Source organism: Labrus bergylta, chromosome 4, assembly GCF_963930695.1.
Source record: "Labrus bergylta chromosome 4, fLabBer1.1, whole genome shotgun sequence".
Taxonomy (NCBI): Eukaryota; Metazoa; Chordata; class Actinopteri; order Labriformes; family Labridae; genus Labrus; species Labrus bergylta.
This window is the reverse complement of record NC_089198.1, coordinates 14,615,857-14,635,047: the sequence shown is the minus strand read 5'-3', so window position 1 is coordinate 14,635,047 and position 19,191 is coordinate 14,615,857. Positions and strand designations below refer to the sequence as shown.

The 19,191-nt window shown below is 41.3% G+C and overlaps 1 protein-coding gene across 1 annotated transcript; it reads left to right on the top strand.

Annotated features, from left to right (window-relative positions):
• Positions 1–78: 78 nt before the first annotated feature.
• On the top strand, positions 79–18,154 carry ccdc18 (coiled-coil domain containing 18). The gene is made up of 25 exons (XM_020649171.3): positions 79–572; positions 1,252–1,407; positions 1,635–1,741; positions 2,031–2,159; positions 2,322–2,418; positions 2,514–2,635; positions 2,776–3,055; positions 3,289–3,376; positions 3,787–4,004; positions 4,345–4,455; positions 4,604–4,735; positions 4,997–5,131; positions 5,270–5,347; positions 5,447–5,563; positions 5,660–5,827; positions 8,900–9,042; positions 9,858–10,021; positions 10,142–10,355; positions 11,385–11,484; positions 11,661–11,786; positions 13,712–13,852; positions 14,182–14,319; positions 15,334–15,777; positions 16,346–17,083; positions 17,879–18,154. The coding sequence occupies exons 2-25, from the start codon at positions 1,276–1,278 to the stop codon at positions 17,897–17,899; spliced, it is 4,143 nt and encodes a 1,380-aa protein (XP_020504827.2). The 5' UTR covers positions 79–572; positions 1,252–1,275; the 3' UTR covers positions 17,900–18,154.
• Positions 18,155–19,191: the final 1,037 nt, after the last annotated feature.

Below are 19,191 nucleotides of genomic sequence, written 5' to 3'. Positions count from 1 at the left end.
CGTCACAGACAGGTTCGTCTCAGCCAATCACAACGTGCGTTGTTAGAACGTAGGCGGGACTACAATTTACAAACCGTTTTACTTCCTTACACCTACACTGATTGAACTGGAAAGTTTTTGCATAGTGGTACTTAACTTAACATTTAAAGTCTATGGTACTAAATAAGGCTTCCGTGAGACAAGACGATAGACTGTGTGCACAATTCAAAACGTAACCTGTTGTTTATTTGATGGCATGTTCTCAAAAGTAGCGATAACCTGTTGACGCACCGAGCATCTTTGTTTACATTTACACACGTAGCTATGCTAGCTAGTTCGTTTGCACTAGAAGTGAAAAAACGTTTACGAATTGAAGGTATAATGCTGAGTTATTAGTTGGTGATATACCTGTCAGACATTTACACAAGCGGGAAATATGGCTTGAGCAACTAAAAGGTAATAGGATGGTATATTAGTTGAAGTTGTACCCACAACTAGTCTAATGTTAGAGAACCAGAACAGTTTCACTGAAGATGTGGACAATCTAAGGAGTCTGCTTACACTGACGGGCTCAGTTTGGACCAGAATCTGAGGTAAAGTAAGTGAATAACATGAAGCCAGTCTAAACCAGTTCTTGATTTCTACAACGCCATGTATTTTAAAAGTCCCTGTATGGTACATCTTCTATAGTCAGTCAGCTGATGATCCTCCATCCCAGTCAGGCTGTGTTGGTCAGGAGAGACATGCTCTTCTTTGTAGTTTAACCTCCTGCAACTCTGGGGTAAGAAACAAGTTTCTTTAAGTGTTTTATTGAGTCATAACAGTGAAGGACACCCAGTCAGATATACTGTACATCACCCTCTCATTCATTCTGCATTGTATGTTGTTGTGTGTAGAAAACATGGTTTTTCCTTCCCCCAAAAAGAGAGTGGATGGATTCATCAAACTTTGAAGTTCACATCAAACTACATTGGTTCTCATTTACATAGATTTAGTAGCGATACATGATTGAATATTATAAAGGTCAGGCTAAGAGTGTAAATGTGGTCTGTACAGTATTGGCTATTTTTGTTGTTGTTAGGAAATAGGAAATCAGATATGATGCATGCCCCTCTATTTCAAAGTAATCTGTAAATGTTATAAAGACCATTTAGACAAGAATCATCAACAATAAACATGGCCTGGATTCCATTATAGTAAATAGTAAACAGTGTTGTAATCTCCTCTCAAACCTCCTTTTGTTCACACCTGTGTTCATCCCTCACTTATCAGTCAGCCTCAGCCAGGCCAGTAGAGATGGAGTCTTTTACTGCGCGGAAGAAGTCGGGCTATCTGCGCCAGGAGAACGCTTGTCTGAGCCTACAGAATGAGCAGCTCATCAGTGACCTCGATGCGGTGCAGTCTGAATTGTCCTCCTTCAAGTCACAGGTATTTAAACCATCCACAACACACGCTTTAGACACTCACTCTTGTGCTTTTGTTTTTGTGTGCGTCAAATGAGTGCACTGTATAGTATGTGTTCTTGGAAGTATTTTGTTGAGCCATTGGCAAAATACTTTATTTTTTTCCACTTCAAAGAGAGTACAAATAGAAATCTTGTTATGTAAGCAGAAACTTTGCGTGACGCGTTGCTCTGTGTGTTTTTTAATTTTTAGGCTGGCCTGAGGAGCTCCAGGATGGGAGTTAAAAACAATGTAGCAGTTATGAGTGAGCAGATTTGTCAGCTTCAAGCAGAACTGGAGGCTCAAGCCAAAGATCTCAAGTAACCACGGACATCAAATTATTCTTCTGCTTTTATATCTCTATTTATGTAATTGCTGAATGGTAGTGACACGCATATTGTGGCATTGCATAGTACACTGGTGTGAATATTATGGAATGTGCTGTTGTTTATAACCTGTCATGGTACTAAAATGTCATTTAGTCTTAAGTTATTGTCCTTGTTGTTCTGGGCTAGGATTGATTCTGGCTTTTGAATGAAATGCCTTTTGCTTCAGCCACCAGTTTAACTTGCTGCAATATTTACAACACCTGTTGTGTCTGTTTCCCAGGGCTTCAGAGCTGAAGGCAGAGTGTAGCCAGGAAGCAGCTGCTCACAGTGACATTCTGGTGGCGAATCTCACCGAGGAGCTCAGTACACTCAGAGAAGAGCTCGTCAACACAGCAGCACTGGGCAAACGGTGACGCACCTATCTGGGCTTTGATACTTCACACAGTTTTAATCCATCTGGTTTTTAAAGTGTAAACTAATTGCATATACTGACTTAAACCTGGAGTTGAAATATGAACAGATATTATAACAGTGATAAAATGATGGAGTTATTATTTTTGTTTGCCTACAGGGCTGAACAACAAAGGAACCAAGCACTTCAAAATGCTGAGAAACTCAAAGAAGCATTCAAAGATTATAAGGCCACCATTTCCATTAAAGTTAATATGGTACATTTGATTATATAAAATGATTTAAGTAAATCTATTTTTTTAGTTTTTAGTTGCATGCTGAAGCCAAAACTGTGTTTATGTCTGTTTTAAAGGTGATGGAGAGTGAGGGTAAACTCAAAGAGAGTCTAATCGAGTGTGACAGAGAAAAAGAGGAGCTGGAAATGAAGTGCACCGTGTGGGAGAGAGAAAAAGTTGAGCAGAACCAAACAATAAGGTACGCATCTGAGATTTATAGTCCCGTGTCATTGCTTCAGTAGTTTATTTTGTGTGTGTAGAAATTATTGGAGTATTTCAGAAGTATAGCTTTGATTTTCTGGTTTACACATTTTTATCCCAATCTTGCCTGCTTCCCAGTCGGCTGCAGGAAGGCGTGAGGCAGGCTGAGTCCGTGGCTGCTGGCTTTAAAGCTCAGCTGGAGGAGGCCGGACGAAAGGCCTTATACCTGGAAGGGAGGCTTAAGGAGCAGGGAGCAGAGTGCAGGGAGCTGGCCTCTCTGCAAAAGCAGCTGGAGGAATTGCAGACTCTGACCCACACTCAGGAGCACAGGGTGGCCCAAAGCCACAGGGAGGCTCAGCAGAGCCAGGCGGAGCTTGCCAGCCTTGAGGCAGCACTGGCCCTGCTGCACCTCCGAGAGGTGAAGAATATATACACACAATAACACTGTCATTTTTGTTCCCGCATCACATGATTTCTTTTAAGCATCCCACAAAATTGAACCCAAGGGAATATGACAAGAACAGTTTACTTGTTTTCCTAAAACTGTGTTTGGGTCCAATAGAAACTGTCCAGAACAGGTTGTGGTTTTTTCTCACTGATCTTGTGGAAGGTGTGACGCCTTTGCCGATGTCATTTATTTTGTACTTTTAGGTTGCTGTGGGGCCGCTGTGCATCAGGCCCTGCATGTTGCCTCCAATGGATTTCACAGGAACTGCACACCTGCTGAAGCTGAAGCCGGGTATGTAGACAAACTTCATGTATACTTTGGTGTTAAAACAAATGTAAGCCTTTATTATTTTCAATTCAGATGCTCTTGTTTTATACACCAGAAGATTCTACATCTCCGGCTTTTTCCATTTTAATTATTTTCCATACACTTCTTTTCTACTCAGATTTGTCCTTATAGGAGAACCTTTTGGATTCCTAAAACTTGAAATAGCTAGCAGGAGGGACCTATTCTTAATCATTGTTTTTCATTTTAGGTGTGTGTATATATATTTTAGTCCATGAGGTAGAGAAGAAACCTAAAACAAGCTTTATGCAACGTGGTGGTCATATAGTAAATAACTTACAGGAAATCACAGACAAATGAGCATTTCTACCTCATATGATTCATATGATTCTTGCCATGTTGCTCAATCCTTGCAGGTGAAGGTTACCAGCAGCTGCTTCGAGCGCTGCAGTCGATAGAAGCCGAGCGGAACAAACAGAACAACCTGGTGGATCGGCTTCAAGAGCGTCTGAGCAGAGCTCAGGAGGAGATCTCCACCCTGCAGAGCTCCATGGCCCAGAGAGCCTCCCACTACCAGAGCCTCCACACGGAGCTGCTGGACAAAGTCAGCCAAGCCACAGACACGGAGAAAGAGGTGACAGTCTTCTCTTCTCTTCCATCATACACTTTTTTCATTGTTTTATTTCTTTCAAATCAAAATGTTCTGCCTAAAGATGAACATGTCATCTGTGTTTGCATCCTTCTTAATATTAAATGATATATGATGTATTACAACTTAAATGAAAGCTGATTTTTTTTATTTAGAGCTCTGATAACTTTGGTACTTATTTTTGATTATTTCATGATTTCAAAACCTTTTCAACCATCTGAGGTGGGATGTTTACTGTCATTTTTAATGAATGTTCATTATGATGTTTCAGTTATACTTCAAGCTGCAGAGCGTTATTTTTCTTCTTCCCTCTGTTTCCCTTCAGTTAAAAAGGAAAAGTGCTCGTGCAGCTGCACTGGAGAAACAGTTACAGGAGAAAACCTCAGCTTACAGCCAGGCTGCACTGACCAACACTGAGCTGGAGAACCAGCTGCAGGTACAACACATGCACCCTCATGATGTTGTCCAGATATTTGTCCTTTTTCTTTCATTGACTCATATTGACTTCATTTTTGCTGTCATTATGAGCATGTTTGCTACTTGTTGCTTGCAAAACATAAAACTTTTGCTTTTTCTTATTCCAGGAGAAAAGCAGCACCCTTCAGCATTACCAGTCACTAATGAGCAAAAAGCAAAAGGAGTACCAGCAGTCTTTGGATAAGTGCAAAAAGTCTCACTCTCAACAGTTCAACGAGCAGCAGCACAGAATAGAAATGGTGATCAACAACTACAGCTTTGCTTCAGTGAAACTCTACAGTTTAAATATGCTCCTACTTAAATCAGTTCAACCAGCCAATGGTCTTGATCTCAAATGGTTATTAGCCTGTTTAAGTAAAGGTTAAATACATCAATCATTTAGGTTAACCAATCATGTAGAAGAAAGCTGTGATAATGTTTTACACTCTGTATAACTCAAACCAAATCAAAGGAAAATCAGATATTTCCTTCAGTAAATAACAGTACTGTCTCTCCTGCAGTTGCAGTTGTCCGTGGAGGAGGCTCAGTCTGGGGTGTTAGAGATGGAGCAGGAGCTGAGTTCTCTCCAGAGGGAGCGAGACGACGCTCAGAAAGCAGCTCTTCTACTTCGGAGCTCCTTGGACCAGCTTACACAGGTCAGGACACGCATTATAGTGTGTAGGACCCCCTATAAGCTTCTCTTCAGTCGATGAAGCACAACCAACATTTCAGACAATGATGATTAATCCTCATAATGTACCTGCAGTCCTAAATGTGATGTGATGTGTTTACAGCAGAGGCAGGTTGAAGAAAGACTCAGCGAGGAGTTTCTGCAGAGTTTAAAAAAGCAAGAGGCTCAGTCTGCTACCAAGGTTTGAACAAAGACACGATTTCACAAAGACAAATGGCTGACGTTGAACTCTACAGAAGCATTGTGAATTCCACACTAACCACTTCTGTTTGGACATCAGGTTTGTGAGCTGCAGTCGTCTCTGTCAGCGTGCAGAGAGGAGCTGAGCTCATACCTGCAGCGGACGGAGGAAGTTAAGAAGAACTATGAGAGTGATCTGCACAAGAACATGGACAAGGTGCACTGCCACGTACAAACACACAGTTTGCTAGATGTAACGTAAGAACTTATGTCTTTTAACCTCCTCTTGAACTGATCTTGTCCCTCCCCTCAGGTCTCCTCCCTGCAGCAGAAGCTCCACAGAGCCAGTCTGGAGTGTCAGAGCTCCAGTGAACAGAACCTGCAGCTGCAGCTTTCTCTGCAGCAGCAGCAGACCATGCTGGCTGAGAGCACGGCTCACATCTCTGAACTGGAGGAGAGTCAGAGCCAGCTGCAGACTGAGGTAGGCAAGTTCATGAAGATCTGACAACACCATGATTTCAGTGTTTTCGAGTTATCTATCAAATCTAGTGGCACAAAAAGGAATGTGTGTTTATATTTCTACTATAATTTCATGAAGAACTCCACAGGCTGATTTATTGTAGTGAATCGAGAGAAATACAAATATTTCACTTTGCAACAAGACAATTAAGATTTTTTTTAAGAACACAAAGCTTGTCTTCCAAAGCAAAAAGGAAAACTAAAAAATATCAAACCAGAATATATAAGGCTGTAGATCTGCTTTTTGTCTGCGATGTGTTTAAGTTAGTGATGTATTTACACATTAGTTATACATTATTTAAGACAATACAACATATAAGATACAGATAAACCAGGATAATCAATTCTTTCAAACCTCGATTCAAAGCCTGAGGGCCCTTTACACCACATGGCCATGGCTTGGGATTACGTTATATTTTGGTCTATGTTGCGCTTCAGTGGTGCATGCAGTGTTTCCAAACATAGTAACACTGCACTTCAGTTCCTCAAACAAGTTACCTAGCAGTTAAATTGCAGCATAGGAGCAAATTTCTGCTCCCCTTATTGGTCACTTAGAGCTTCATGTTGTCACAACCCAGGCTCAGTGAGCTGGACAAACAGGGAGGCCACACAGTTTTACGTTATTTAAGAGATTATTTATCGAAAGCTAAGTCAAATCCACCTAATCAAAGAATGTGCAATTGGTCAATCAGTGGTGATTGCAATGGTGAATGTGTGTAATGTTGTGGAGGCAAAACAAAGACAAAACAAAATCTTGCCTAGAGAATGAGAAGCCAGTTTAAATACTGAGGCCCTGTCTGCCAAGTTGCACAACATCAAATGAAGTGGCTCCGTCCCTCTCTGTCTGAAGGCAACCTGAGTGGGGAGAGATACAAGGAGGAGCCCTGACAGTCAGGGGTCGTCACAATGTTGAGGAGCCAGGAGCCCGTTTTCCTATTCATAAAACAAGTAATGTGCTAAAGCCAGCTTGTGGTCTGACTGACTGACTGACTGCACTAACTTCAGATAAAAGTGTGCCCAATAAGAGAGTTGAGACTCACTCAAGTTTTCGACTTCATTGTCCTCTCCTTGCCCTCGGTCATTTATTATTCTGTTTGGTAATAACTGGAGTGGACTGAGGGATGTTCTGAGACGTTTTTGTTCAGATAAAGCTTCATCAGTGGTCCTTCATTAAGAAGCATGTCAGTTTAACTGAATTTATCTAGGAAACTCTTCTGAAATGTTTCTGATTAATTCTGACAAGTTGGTTTATTCTAACAGCTGTCCCAAGTCCAGTGTAATCCCCAAAGATCTTACCTTAACAGCAAACATTAAACACGTTTATTAAAACTGTTTGTTTTAGCAAACAGCAGCGCAAAAAGAGTAGAAGATGAGCTACTGTGGCTGTACAGTCCGGTATCCACTGTGCAGTGTCAGTCCAATTTTGACTCCACGTTTGAGTTGCTTGACTCACTTTGAAGTCGGGTTTCATTTCGACCGAGCCGTGCAGTGTACAGGGAGGCACGTTTGTTGATCATGGACCAATCTGCTGCTCCCAACGAGCCACGGCCCAGTTCCCCAACTTCAGGGCTTTTCCCTGATTGCGCTTTCCCAAACTGGCAGACATCGTCTCAAAGCACCATGACAACAGCAGGCAAGCCTGTTTGATGCGTCTTCTTCCTCCTTTTATTACCAATGATATGAATGAAATAAACATTGACAGGATATAGCTGCAGACCTCCAGCTGCAAGAGAGTATTTGTTCCGACTTGGCTTGTGATGTTGGTGATACTGAGTTTGTGAGTGTGTTTGTATTCGGGCCATGTGTATGACGTAACTTAAAAACACATAGATCTGACTTCAACTCTGCTGTGGGAGTTTTCAAAGGAAACTTTTAAGACAATCATCGATGTCCCATCCTGGTTTAACACGTACGGTGTGAGATGACACTGCTGCACCTTCTGTACAGTGTACGTACGTCCTAACTTAATCCTCTACACTGTCTATATGACAGATGTAATAAATCTGCATCATTACATCTTTTAGAGTTTGAGCACATTTGGTCTGGTTGAACTTTCTGTCCTTCACAGCCAACAGAGGAGAATAAACACCATTCAGTGAGTAGGGCTGAACATAAAGGCTAACACGATCTGATCTGGGCAAACAACAGGAGATCAATTTCTTGGAAGAAATAGATGATCAAGAAAAGGTCAGCTTTTAATTATTGATTTGAAATGAGGGAGGTCAGAGGACTGTACTAGGTGGCAAGATTTATGGATTAGCCCGGTCTGTTGAAGCCAGGGTCAAAAGGAGACTAGGTAATGTTTCGAGTTTTGGCTTTTATTCGGCTTCAGAGAAATGTCCTTTCACTTTTTGATCTCTGGACCTCGACATTCCTCGACATAGATATTTGAAATATGAGGTGAGGTTATACGTTAGGAAAAGCTTTTGACCTTCTACTCCTTTTTGACTTAAACTGTTAAAATGATGTGTATCATGTTAAAAAGCTTTTAGTGCGGGCGCTGTTAGCCTCGTGGTTAGTGCTCGTGCCCCATGTTAGGAGGCTGTAGTCCTCCAAGCAGGCGCCATTGATTGGAGTCCAATCTCTGGCTCCTTTCCCACTTGTCATTCCCCACACTCTCTCTCTCTCTCTCTCTCTCTCTCTCTCTCTCTCTCTCTCTCTCTCTCTCTCTCTCTCTCTCTCTCTCTCTCTCTCTCTCTCTCTTCCTGATTTCTGACTCTATCCACTGTCCTTCCTCTAAATAAAGACATGGGGGGGGGAAAAACGTTTGAAAAAAAGTTGTGAAATAAAAGATAAATTAGAGGAACTGAGAGTGTATCAGGTGTTGATATCGATATAGCCAGCTAAAGCATAAGAAAGCCCGGGGATGTGGAACTTGCTTTATCGTGCAACCATCAGATCTGCTCTACAAGACAATTTGTCGAGCCTATTTTGCTGTGATCATGTGAATTTCCATGGCTTGGTTCCCCTGAGATCCATGGATGTCCTAGATGAATAATGAGGGATGCTGCTGGTGTTGGGTGACTGTCTGTAGGTGTCCAGTCTGGAGCAGCAGTTGGAACGAGCCCGGGCCGCTCTGCAGGTGGAGGTTAGGATCAGAGAGCAGGAGGTGCAGGAGAGAGACAAAGACCTGCAGGAGACGAAGCAGCAGAACACACAACTCTCTGAATCCGTCAGGTAGGACATCTGTACACACAGCAACACACACTTTACACTCTTGTTGTTTCGAACTAGACATAATACAAAATATTTACTAAGTTTTCAAAAGGCTAAATGCATTTGGACCAAAATGAATCACTGACAGTGCTATAATAAAATCATTTAAAAATAACATTTAACCAAATGTTTTGAAATCTGTTTTTATTTAATGTTATCTAATATCGTCCTGCAGCTATTTACAGCCGTTTGTATGAAGCTTTTGTAACCATTTTGTGATGGAACATTCTTGCAAGTATCTTTCCCTTCTTGACCTGCAGCAAGGGCAATCAGCCTCCACAGACAGACAGTGGGACAGTCTCATGATTACACCACATCAATATGTCTGTAGGCATAAAGCAGCCCTTCCCTTCTTTACACCCCATTGGACATGAATATATAAATGTGGGTCTTTCCCTGGGACAGGGAGGTTGAAGCCTGATGTGTTCAGAGTTAATTCATTCTGTTCAGTTTGTGACATTTTAAAAGCTCTGCATGTTGCGTATTTAATAGTGCCATAAAAAGGCACGTCTGTGTAGCTCAGCTTGACTACTTCAACAGTTGTGGAGGGATTTCATTTTCCAGTCCACAATGGGGGCCATGCTCACATTAAGGTGAGGAAATGGGCATGTTTAATGCAATGTGTACGCTGCTTAATGTTTTCTACTCTTTCTGTAGCACATCTTCCCTCTATTGCATCAAGAAAAGTCGATTTGTTTTGTTTTTTTAAGACCTTTAAATGCTTTACAAGAGTGCTGATTATTGTTTTTGTGTTCCACTCTGTGTGCTGTGTGCAGCCATCTGAACTCGGAGATGAAGGAGTGTCAAGGGGAGCTGCTGTCCAAGGAGTCAGAGCTGAAGTGTCTGAGGAGGGACATCGCTGTGAAGACGTCTCACATCAGCCGCATGGAGGAAACCCTGCAAAACTTGATGAACCAACTTGAAAGAAAAAATGAAATCGGTATGTTACAATGTCAAATTACAGTCATGTTACTATTTTTTTTTTTTTTTTAATCCTTGAGCTCCTTCACTTAAGGACTTGCTCCTAACTTTTGTTTTCCTTTATTTTTATCTTAACCAGTGGTGGATCTGGAGGAGAAGCTCCATCGCTGTGATGCCGACAGACTCAACAGCGTTCAGCGGGTCCAGGTCCTGGGGCGACAGCTTCAGGACGTGCGTCGAGAGTTGGCCGACACTCTGGAGCAGCTACAGACACTCCGAGATGTTCTGCAGAGAACACAAACCACCGCAGACGAACGGCAAGACACGGTGGAGAAACTGACTTTTCAACTTAGGTGAGGAAACTCTGTCATAAGAAATTTATATTTCTGCACGCAGGGACGAGCCAAACAATGAAACCATGTGCTGATGATCTGACCGTATGGGACTCATCTGTGGCTGAATCCAACTTTGTATTAAAAAACACACCGACAGTCACACCAACACAGTCATACATCCTTCTATTGTTCATGTGTCCCTCTTGAGCTCTCTTGAGCTCTCTTACTTGATTGCTTTTTATATAGTTTACCTTTTTCACCTGAATTTTCTATGTTGTTTTGATGAATTGATGCAATCTGTTGTTGTTTGAATTTATGAAATAATGTGAATTTTTTTAAAATAATTTTTAAGTTATTTTTTTGTACAATAGTAGGTGAATATTGTGTAATGTGTCATGTCATGTAAGTTGTTGTTCTGACTGATTAACACATATGCTCTGGTTTGTGATGTAATATATCTGAAACATGCCACTGACAAAGATAAAAACTGTGAAACACAGTTTGTGCAGATATCGTACGTCAAGCACACAAATGAACTCAGACATGGGTGAATCATTTCCTTTCCAAAAAACAAAGGGACAGGTTGCTACATGTTTAATCTTATTAATCAATCTGATCCTTCAGATTTTCTTTAAAGTGACTGTCAGATCACAATGAGTGCAGTCATTAGCAGCAGGAACAGGCAGATGCTTGATACAGAAAACGCCCTTTGGAAAAAAAAAGAACATTGCTGGTGTAATAACAGAACTAAGTTGCAGTCAAAAGCCCCGTTCCACACAATGAAGTACTGAAATGCCATCTTGTAAATACTCAAACCCAAAGGTCAATCTAAAAATGCTCAACAATAAACTCTTGTAGAAAGTCCTCTAATGATAATCCCTGTATCAAGCAACAATCAGACACCGTTATAGCTCTCAGTCTACCAGTGCTGGATCTTAAAGTCACTCATTTAGTGCATTTTTTACAAACTATTCAGTAAAATAATGTGTGTGTGCGTGTGTGTGCGTGTGTGTGTGTGTGTGTGTGTGTGTGTGTGGGGCTTTGCAGTGAGACCCAGAGGGAGTTGGAGGAGAGAACTAACGAGGTCTTAGACATGGACAATGCTCTGAAGGAAAGACAGGGGGAGCTCCAACAGCGAGCACAGCTGGTACAAAACACACACCAACAAATATTTTTCATTCTATTTCATTTCACTCTCAGGAAATGTTTTACTGCATTCTCTCTATCTTTATTGCTTTTATTAAATGTAATGTTGCTTTTCCCCTCTCCTCACCCCCCTCCCCCCCCCCACCCCCACCCCTCCGGCCATCCTGTCGTCCTCAGCTGGCCCAGCTGGAAGTGGCCATCCGAGATCACAAGCAGGAGATGGAGAGGAAGGTGGAGGCTGTGCAGCAGAGCCTGGAGGCCAGAGAGAGAGAGTTGAGGGAGTTCACAGAGAGAAACCTGAAGGTCAGGAGAGGTCACACAATAAGAAGGCTGAACTTGTGACAAAATGTTTACATGGGTTACTGAGAGTTAATGTAGACTGAGGTGAAAAGACAACTGAGAAAACACATTAACAAGCAGCATTCCTGCTCCTGCTGAGATTTTTCTATCCCTAAAGTCATCATTAGAAATTAAAGGTCATACATTGATCCCTTTGACAAATAAATAATCTATAAGAATATATTTAATGCAAGTTATCTATAAATGTAAATGCATTGCAACTTTAAGACATTATTGTACACAGAGTCGCTGATATTTGAACCTGAACTCTCCTCTCATATCTATGTGGGCCTGTATCGACATAGCGGGGTTATCATATCTTACAATTCCAATAGGAATCGTCTTTAATCGGGATAGATAACAGTATTTTAATTTTAATTAAATTTTTAATATTTTTTCAATTAAATTATTTTGAATATATAATAAGGAAAATTGAATTTACATCTATGTTTCATATAATTTATTCAAACTAAAGATTTACATTGAATCCAAAGTTAGATATAAAACTATCTGCGACAAAGTAATATGGCCTCTGGAAGTTTCAGCTGCAATAGAGCTGGGGAACAAACAGCACGGGCTAGCACTGATTATGCAAGCCTTATTTTTGCTAACAAAGACACTTATTGTCAAAATTAATTTTCATCAAAGAGGAAAGTCCTGATTCTGTAATCCACGTTATAAAGATTTTCTATAAGACCTGAGTCTGAAGACGGACACATTGGCGACTTCAGGACAATTCTGAACCAAATTTTGAGTAAACGACTGATTTAAAGGAGGGCTGATTTTCAGTCCAGTGATGCGTCCTGTGTCCTGCAGTGCACGAGGAGCATGAGTCCTGATCATGGCCTCATCTGCTACTCCGTACTGCTCCAATGAATATCTGGCATGTTTCAATTTTGGTCATGTGACTGCATACACTGGCACAGTCAGAGCAGAACCACGAGCTGATTCACCAACTTCATGGCTTTTTTGTCCTGATTGCGCCTGTTCAATCTGGCAGACAGCGCCTGAAAGCACCATGACAACTGCAGACATGCCTGTTTGATGAGTCTTCCCCCTCCTTTAACGAAAGATTTGAATGAGAGAAACATTTGCAGGAAATAGTTGCAGACCCCGAGCTCCCGGGGAATGTTCTTTATGCTTTAATCTTTTATTTTTTTTAGTTAGCTTGTGTGTGTTAATGCAAGAGAGCAAGACCGTTGTGGACGGCGTTCGTATTTCAGCCTTGCATATGAGACACCTGAAATACATGTAGATCTGACTTCAACATGTTTTCAAAGGGAACTTTACAAAGTGACAACTTTCAATTCTGTGTCCAAATTACATTTGTCAAATTGTTCATAGAACAATGAATAATAGAGGTGAGGGGAAAATCGATTTATGTCAAAATCGAGAATTCAAATAGATTCATAACTTCCAAAAATTGATTCTTATTTTTTTAGGCTAATTAGTCCCTCCCTGCTAAGTGCTAAGGCTAGCTCTTTCACTCAGTAGAATACCAAATGGAGCATCAAGAAATTCAGTCAGTCTCACAGATGACTGGAGTGGATCCTGAAGTATGTACTGATTCAAAAATAAACTTTGAATCATGAATCCAGAATCGCTTTGAATCGAAAATAGATTCTCAATCGAATCATGAGACCCCCAAAGATTCCCAGCCCTAATGAACAATATCCCATCTAGTTTGCTCACAAGTTGTAAGACTACGGGATATATGTGTTGATTGTTTTCCAAAGTTAAAATAATGAATGAATGATTTCATACTCTTGTGTGTTATTCTGTGAATAACCAGTCACTGGGCTGATATGTGTGTGTTCATGTGTTTGTGTGTGTGTGTGTGTGTGTGTGTGTGTGTGTGTGTGTGTGTGTGTGTGTGTGTATGTTGATAGGAGTCCCAGCAGCTCACTCAGCAGTTGAGTACAAGTCAGCAGAAACTTCAAACCGTACTCCAGGAGCTTGAAGAGACTCGATGTGTCTGTGAGGTTTTAAGCAGAGAAGTAGACGCCACAAAGCTGCAGAACAAAGACAAGGTGAAGTCCACGCACATTTCATTATTATTTTATCACTCAATCTTTAACATAGGGGAATAAAGAAGATCTAATACATATACTGAGTTTGTTGTCTAATCGACAATAAAATACATTTAGCGGGTTAACGATCTCAAAGTATCCTAATTTAGTTTTCTTTATGTAATACACTACCTTGACTTGTTTCGAGAAAAAGCCATTTTGTCCTTGTTGGATGAGATAGTCTCTACTAGAAACAACAGGAAATGAGGGTAAATAAAAGCTTTAATGACGTGTTAAGATGTGGATCTTTGCCATGTGTGACTGTATGTCCGGCTTGTGCGTGTTGGCAGGAGGTCCAGCTGAGTAGCGTGGAGGAGGAGCTGGCTCTGAAGGAGGCTCGCTGGCTGCAGTTGGAGGCCGATCTGCAGAACACCATCACCTCTTTGGAGGTGGAGCTGGAGGTGGAGAGGGAGAGGCACAGCAAGGAGGTACTGCAGCTGCACCTCCTCCGTCTAATTCAATACACATGTTCGTCAAAAGGCCTTTAAGGGTGTTTTTATTAATAAAATGTTATCAAAGAGGGATACTGATGCTGTACAGCAAAACTCTACTGAGCCTTTGATCCGTTCAGGATCTTTGTTAAAACCTTGGAATTTCATTCGGGGTGGAATTTGCAGGGTAACTCATGTTAGGATATGATGTAGGATACTTGGCCCCCGATAGCCAGAGTATCAAAACACAGGGTCTCTGCTATAAAGAATATATTGCAAGAAATCCTAATAATCATTATCACAATATCTAAAAAGGAAAGTGCAGGATTAATGTATTCACAGCGATCTGTCAGCACGCTTCATCCTTTAACTTATATTCACTGCTCTCCGACATTATCCCGCTGTCTTCTTCTTCTTCTTTTATCTCGCTGTCAACTTCTTCTTCTTCTTTTATCTCGTTGTCTTCTTCTTCTGCTTTTATCTCGCTGCCAACTTCTTCTTCGGCCAATTCTGTTCATGTTACCCTCATTCATGGTGTAAGTTCCACTGTGAGGAATCATAAGGTGAAGATGTTGTGAGTCAAATTTACTCAGAAATCTATTAAGCACACCATTTACAAAAAATTCAAGTAACGCTATTTGTATTTGATAATTATATCACACTATTCAGTATGATGTTATGATACTATGTCTAACTCCTTATTTTAAATTACAATCACATGTCACCACTTGTTCAGCAGATACTTCCTCTGTCAGAATTCTTCCTGTGCTTCCCTATAAGAATCTCAGAAAGAAAGTGTGTATAGACGTCAACAACCTGTGGGAGTTCCTCTTTTTGTCCACCTTCAGTTTCTCTTCTTCTCTTCTTATTTCTTCATTTCTTCCACAGACTGATGACGAAATCTTGATTCCTGCTACTTGTATATCTCTCTTGTGCTGCTACAACTTTAGTTACCTTTCATCATATCAAACGGTATATCATAACAAACTCTGCCTGCCCCCCCCCCCCCAGCTGGAGTCGGTGCAGCAGACTCGAGGCCAGCTCCTGAAGGTCTCCGAGCAGATGTCCTCCACCATGCGCTCCTCCCAGGAGCAGCTCGCGGCTCAACTTCAGCAGAGCCAGAACCAGCTTGAGCAAGTCAAGGCCGAGTGTGAGCAGACCAGAATCAAAGTTGATCAAACTGAGACTGAGCTGGATCGCACACGCAGCCACGTCATTCACCTCCAAGCGCAGAGAGACCAGACTCAGGCTGAACTCCTGCAGAGTAAGACCCAGCTCGAGCAAACCAGAATCCTGTACGAGCAGTCCAGAGCCCAGAACAGTCACCTCCACGCCCAGCTGGAGCAGCTCAGCGTGCAGTTAAATCAAGCTAGAGTCCAGACAGCCGAGCTGCAGGACCAGCTGTGGGCCTCTGAGAAGAAAATGGAGACCTCCAGTGAGTCTCTGCTCATCAAGGTAAAGTCTTTTAGAGTCCTTTTGAGCGTAGAAGAAGTTGCATTTCAAGTGTTTTTGTTGATATTCTGTGTTTCTTAAAGATTGAATGGGGGCTCTGGGGGGCTTATATTTACGATAAGATAGCATGAATCTATCTTAGGTAACATTTTTTATTCCTTTTTCCCATTTGAATTGTACTTACTTATCCATATTATATTAGCATTCAAAAACTACCGCTCACCGTGCTCAAGTCTTTCCCTTTTTTTATGCACACCTTTACATCTTGTCTCCTAGTCTTGCCCTGTCCCTTCTCTTTCTGTTTCTCTCTGTAAGTGTGTGCAGTGGTGACTTCATCATCAGCAGTTTGTTATATAAACATTAAACAACTTGTTTCCCTCCTTTTCTTTTTTTTTTTAACCCATCATTTCATTTCAGAAGAGTGAGAGGAGACTGTCAACTAATGGATTGTGTTGTTCTCGTATAGAAATATTAATATAAAGTATGAAAAGTTAAAATAGACTGAGAAATATACCTTGGTTCATACACCTAGGCGATTAAAGTCTTTATGTGTGTCCTTGTCTTCCTGCAGGAGTCTGAGGTGACACGTCTCCAAGCCCGACTCTCCAGCCTGGAGAGAGCTGCAGACCGCCAGAATCTGTTCAATCACTCTCTCTGCCTCCCTGCTATGTACTCCTCACAGGGCTCCTCCTCTCCTCACTCCCCTCAATCCTTGCCCAGAAAGTCCCAGACAACTGCCATGACTTCTGACAACCCTCTCTCAGCTCCCCTGTTCTCCCCAACACTACAAAGAACGTGCTTATCGCCCCTTCCTCACGCACAGCCCTTCTCAGCCCCTTTTTTATCAAATCAAACTTGTGATTGGTTGCAGAGGAGCAGCATCGACTCCTCTCTGGATTTCCCCCTGAGCCTGAAGGCCACACTGAGGGAGTTAAGCAAACAGCCGTTGGAGTCCACCTCCCCCTCTGCCTCCTCTGCCTCCTCTTTCTCCACAGACACAGTGGACCACAGCTGGCAGGGCCTCAGTGCTGCAGAAGCCACAGCCACCCCTGACCTCTCCTTTAATCCGCTCACATACATGCTGGACAGGCACGACGACAGAGGCCTGCAGGAGGAAGACGAGGAGCAGACTAGTGAGTCGAGGAGGGAGTCTGTGAACACTCTGGTGCCTGAGGAGGAGAACAAGAGTCATCTGACGGGCATGATGAAGTTTGTAAATGAAACATTAGCAATGCAGGAGGACCCCACGTTGTGGAGCTCATCCACTGCTCATCCTCTGATTTCACAGAGCGGAGGCTGTACACTACAGGTAACCACACTACTCTCTCATATGTGAAATTGTTAGAATTTTAGAGGAACTTCATCTGAAACTACTTAGAAAATAGTTTATTTCAGTCACTTCAAGCTGAAATGTGGAACAAGCTTTTTGTTTCAGCTCCAAAAAGCTTGTTTCACATAGTTTATATTGTTGATTTCAATCTTTGTGTTATGGAGTTAGGAGTACAAAACAAATACTCTTAAGACAAAACTTCAGGTTTATGGAATCATAAATGGTTTGTATACATTTTGTATGACCTTATATTGTCTTTGCACTGTTTTTGATGTACAACAATCCTTGTTAACATTTTTTTTTTTTTTTTTTTCAAATGTAGCTTCAGCAAAGTCAAACCAGCGTCAAACCAACATTTAACTCAAGAATATTGTTTGGATTTTACAACACAACCTTCCACCAAGAAGGAAGTGATTATTTCTGTGTAGTTTCATAAAATGCCTGCCACTGGGTCAGTGTACCACAAGGATTTACAACACAACACAGCCTTTTGTTCCACAGCAACTTTTTACAGAGAGTGGAACGTTAGCCAGCTTAAAAGAAAAAGAGGCAGAATGAAACTGTTCATTAGAGAAACTTACACACATTTACAGGAGAGCACCAGGAAAGAGATCAGATGTATTGATTTCTACAAAGAGGACACCAAAATCAACACGATAAAGTTCCTGATAACATTCAGAATGAAGCACACACATATTTGAAGCTCAGGGTTTCTGGTCATGTGTTGTTGTTTTTTTTGTATCACTGATCCATGTTTTCTTTTTCTGTTTTTAGAGGGGTGTCAAGGAGACATGAAGTGGATTTGTCCAGCATGTTATGAGAAAAGAGGAAGATGAGATACCGTCCCTCTGGTTGCTCCTGAAATCAAGCTTAATGTTTTCCATCAGGGAAAAAGATAAATGATCAGTCAAATTAAAACCACTATGCAGACTATGAGGATGTTAGCTTTACAGTATAAATGTAGCATGTACTTTCTAAGTTGTATTTTACTGATATTTATATTCCACACATTTTAAATAAGCTAAGTGAATAAATTGTTTTTTCCTACAAGAGTTTTTCCCTTTTTTTGTGTTTTCATTCGTCTTCCACTGACTTTCTTAGTTATTCTCCAGAGAGTTGGAAAGCCCGTCTTTCACCAACATCTGTTTAAATGTTCTCATGCTGCTGGAGTCTGAGGGCTCCAGTTACCAGAACAACTGGCAGCTCCTGGACAAGAGTTCTTGGCTGAGGACCTGGTGGAGTTCATGCTGAGTCTAATGCAGACTCAAGCTGGCTAGAGTGGATTTGGCACTCTCATTGTTGATTACACAACATGGACATCAGAAATGTTACTCATCAAAGTGTATTTATTTGAATGAGCTCACAGGTTTGCAGATGAAAAGAAAGAAAACCAACCTATTTAGTTGACTTTTATCACGAGCAGTAAGATCAATACCCCTTCATTATTACTAATATATAGTGTCTTTGAGTAACAGAAAAGCGCTTTATAAATAAAATGTATTATTATTAAATATTATAAGCCCAATTTTGAGCTTCAGCTAGCCATTTCTTAGCTTAGCATACAAAAAAGAGGGGCAACAGGCCCAGCTCTGTTAAACAGGAACATAACTCTAAAGTGGTCTCTGGTTGATGGCCAAACTCACAGGACTTAAAAGTCTCGAGGATGTTCCAACTCTCAGCCAAAAAAATAATTCTTTACACCCTTTGTAATACATTGAACTGTAGCTCTTACACTTTCTGCATGTTTCTGTAAGATTTCTACAAGGTAAAAGTGGTTATTATTGAGCAACAGTGTTTCCCCTTGGTGCATATTTTCATCTTTAGTCAGAGCCAGGCTAGTTACAGTTTGAAGACATTATAATAGGCTAAGCTAACATCAAAGTAGAGTATTTGATTCATGTTTTACCATCACACCATGCTTAAAGAAGAGCCTAACCGATAAATCGGCCAGCCTACAACATATGCTGATAACATATATATATAGCATAAGCGTATCAAGTGACTATCTCTATCAGCTAATTTTATTGAGGACATACGCAGATATTACTTTATTTATTTTACACCAGCAGTTCTCTTTCTGGCTGTCA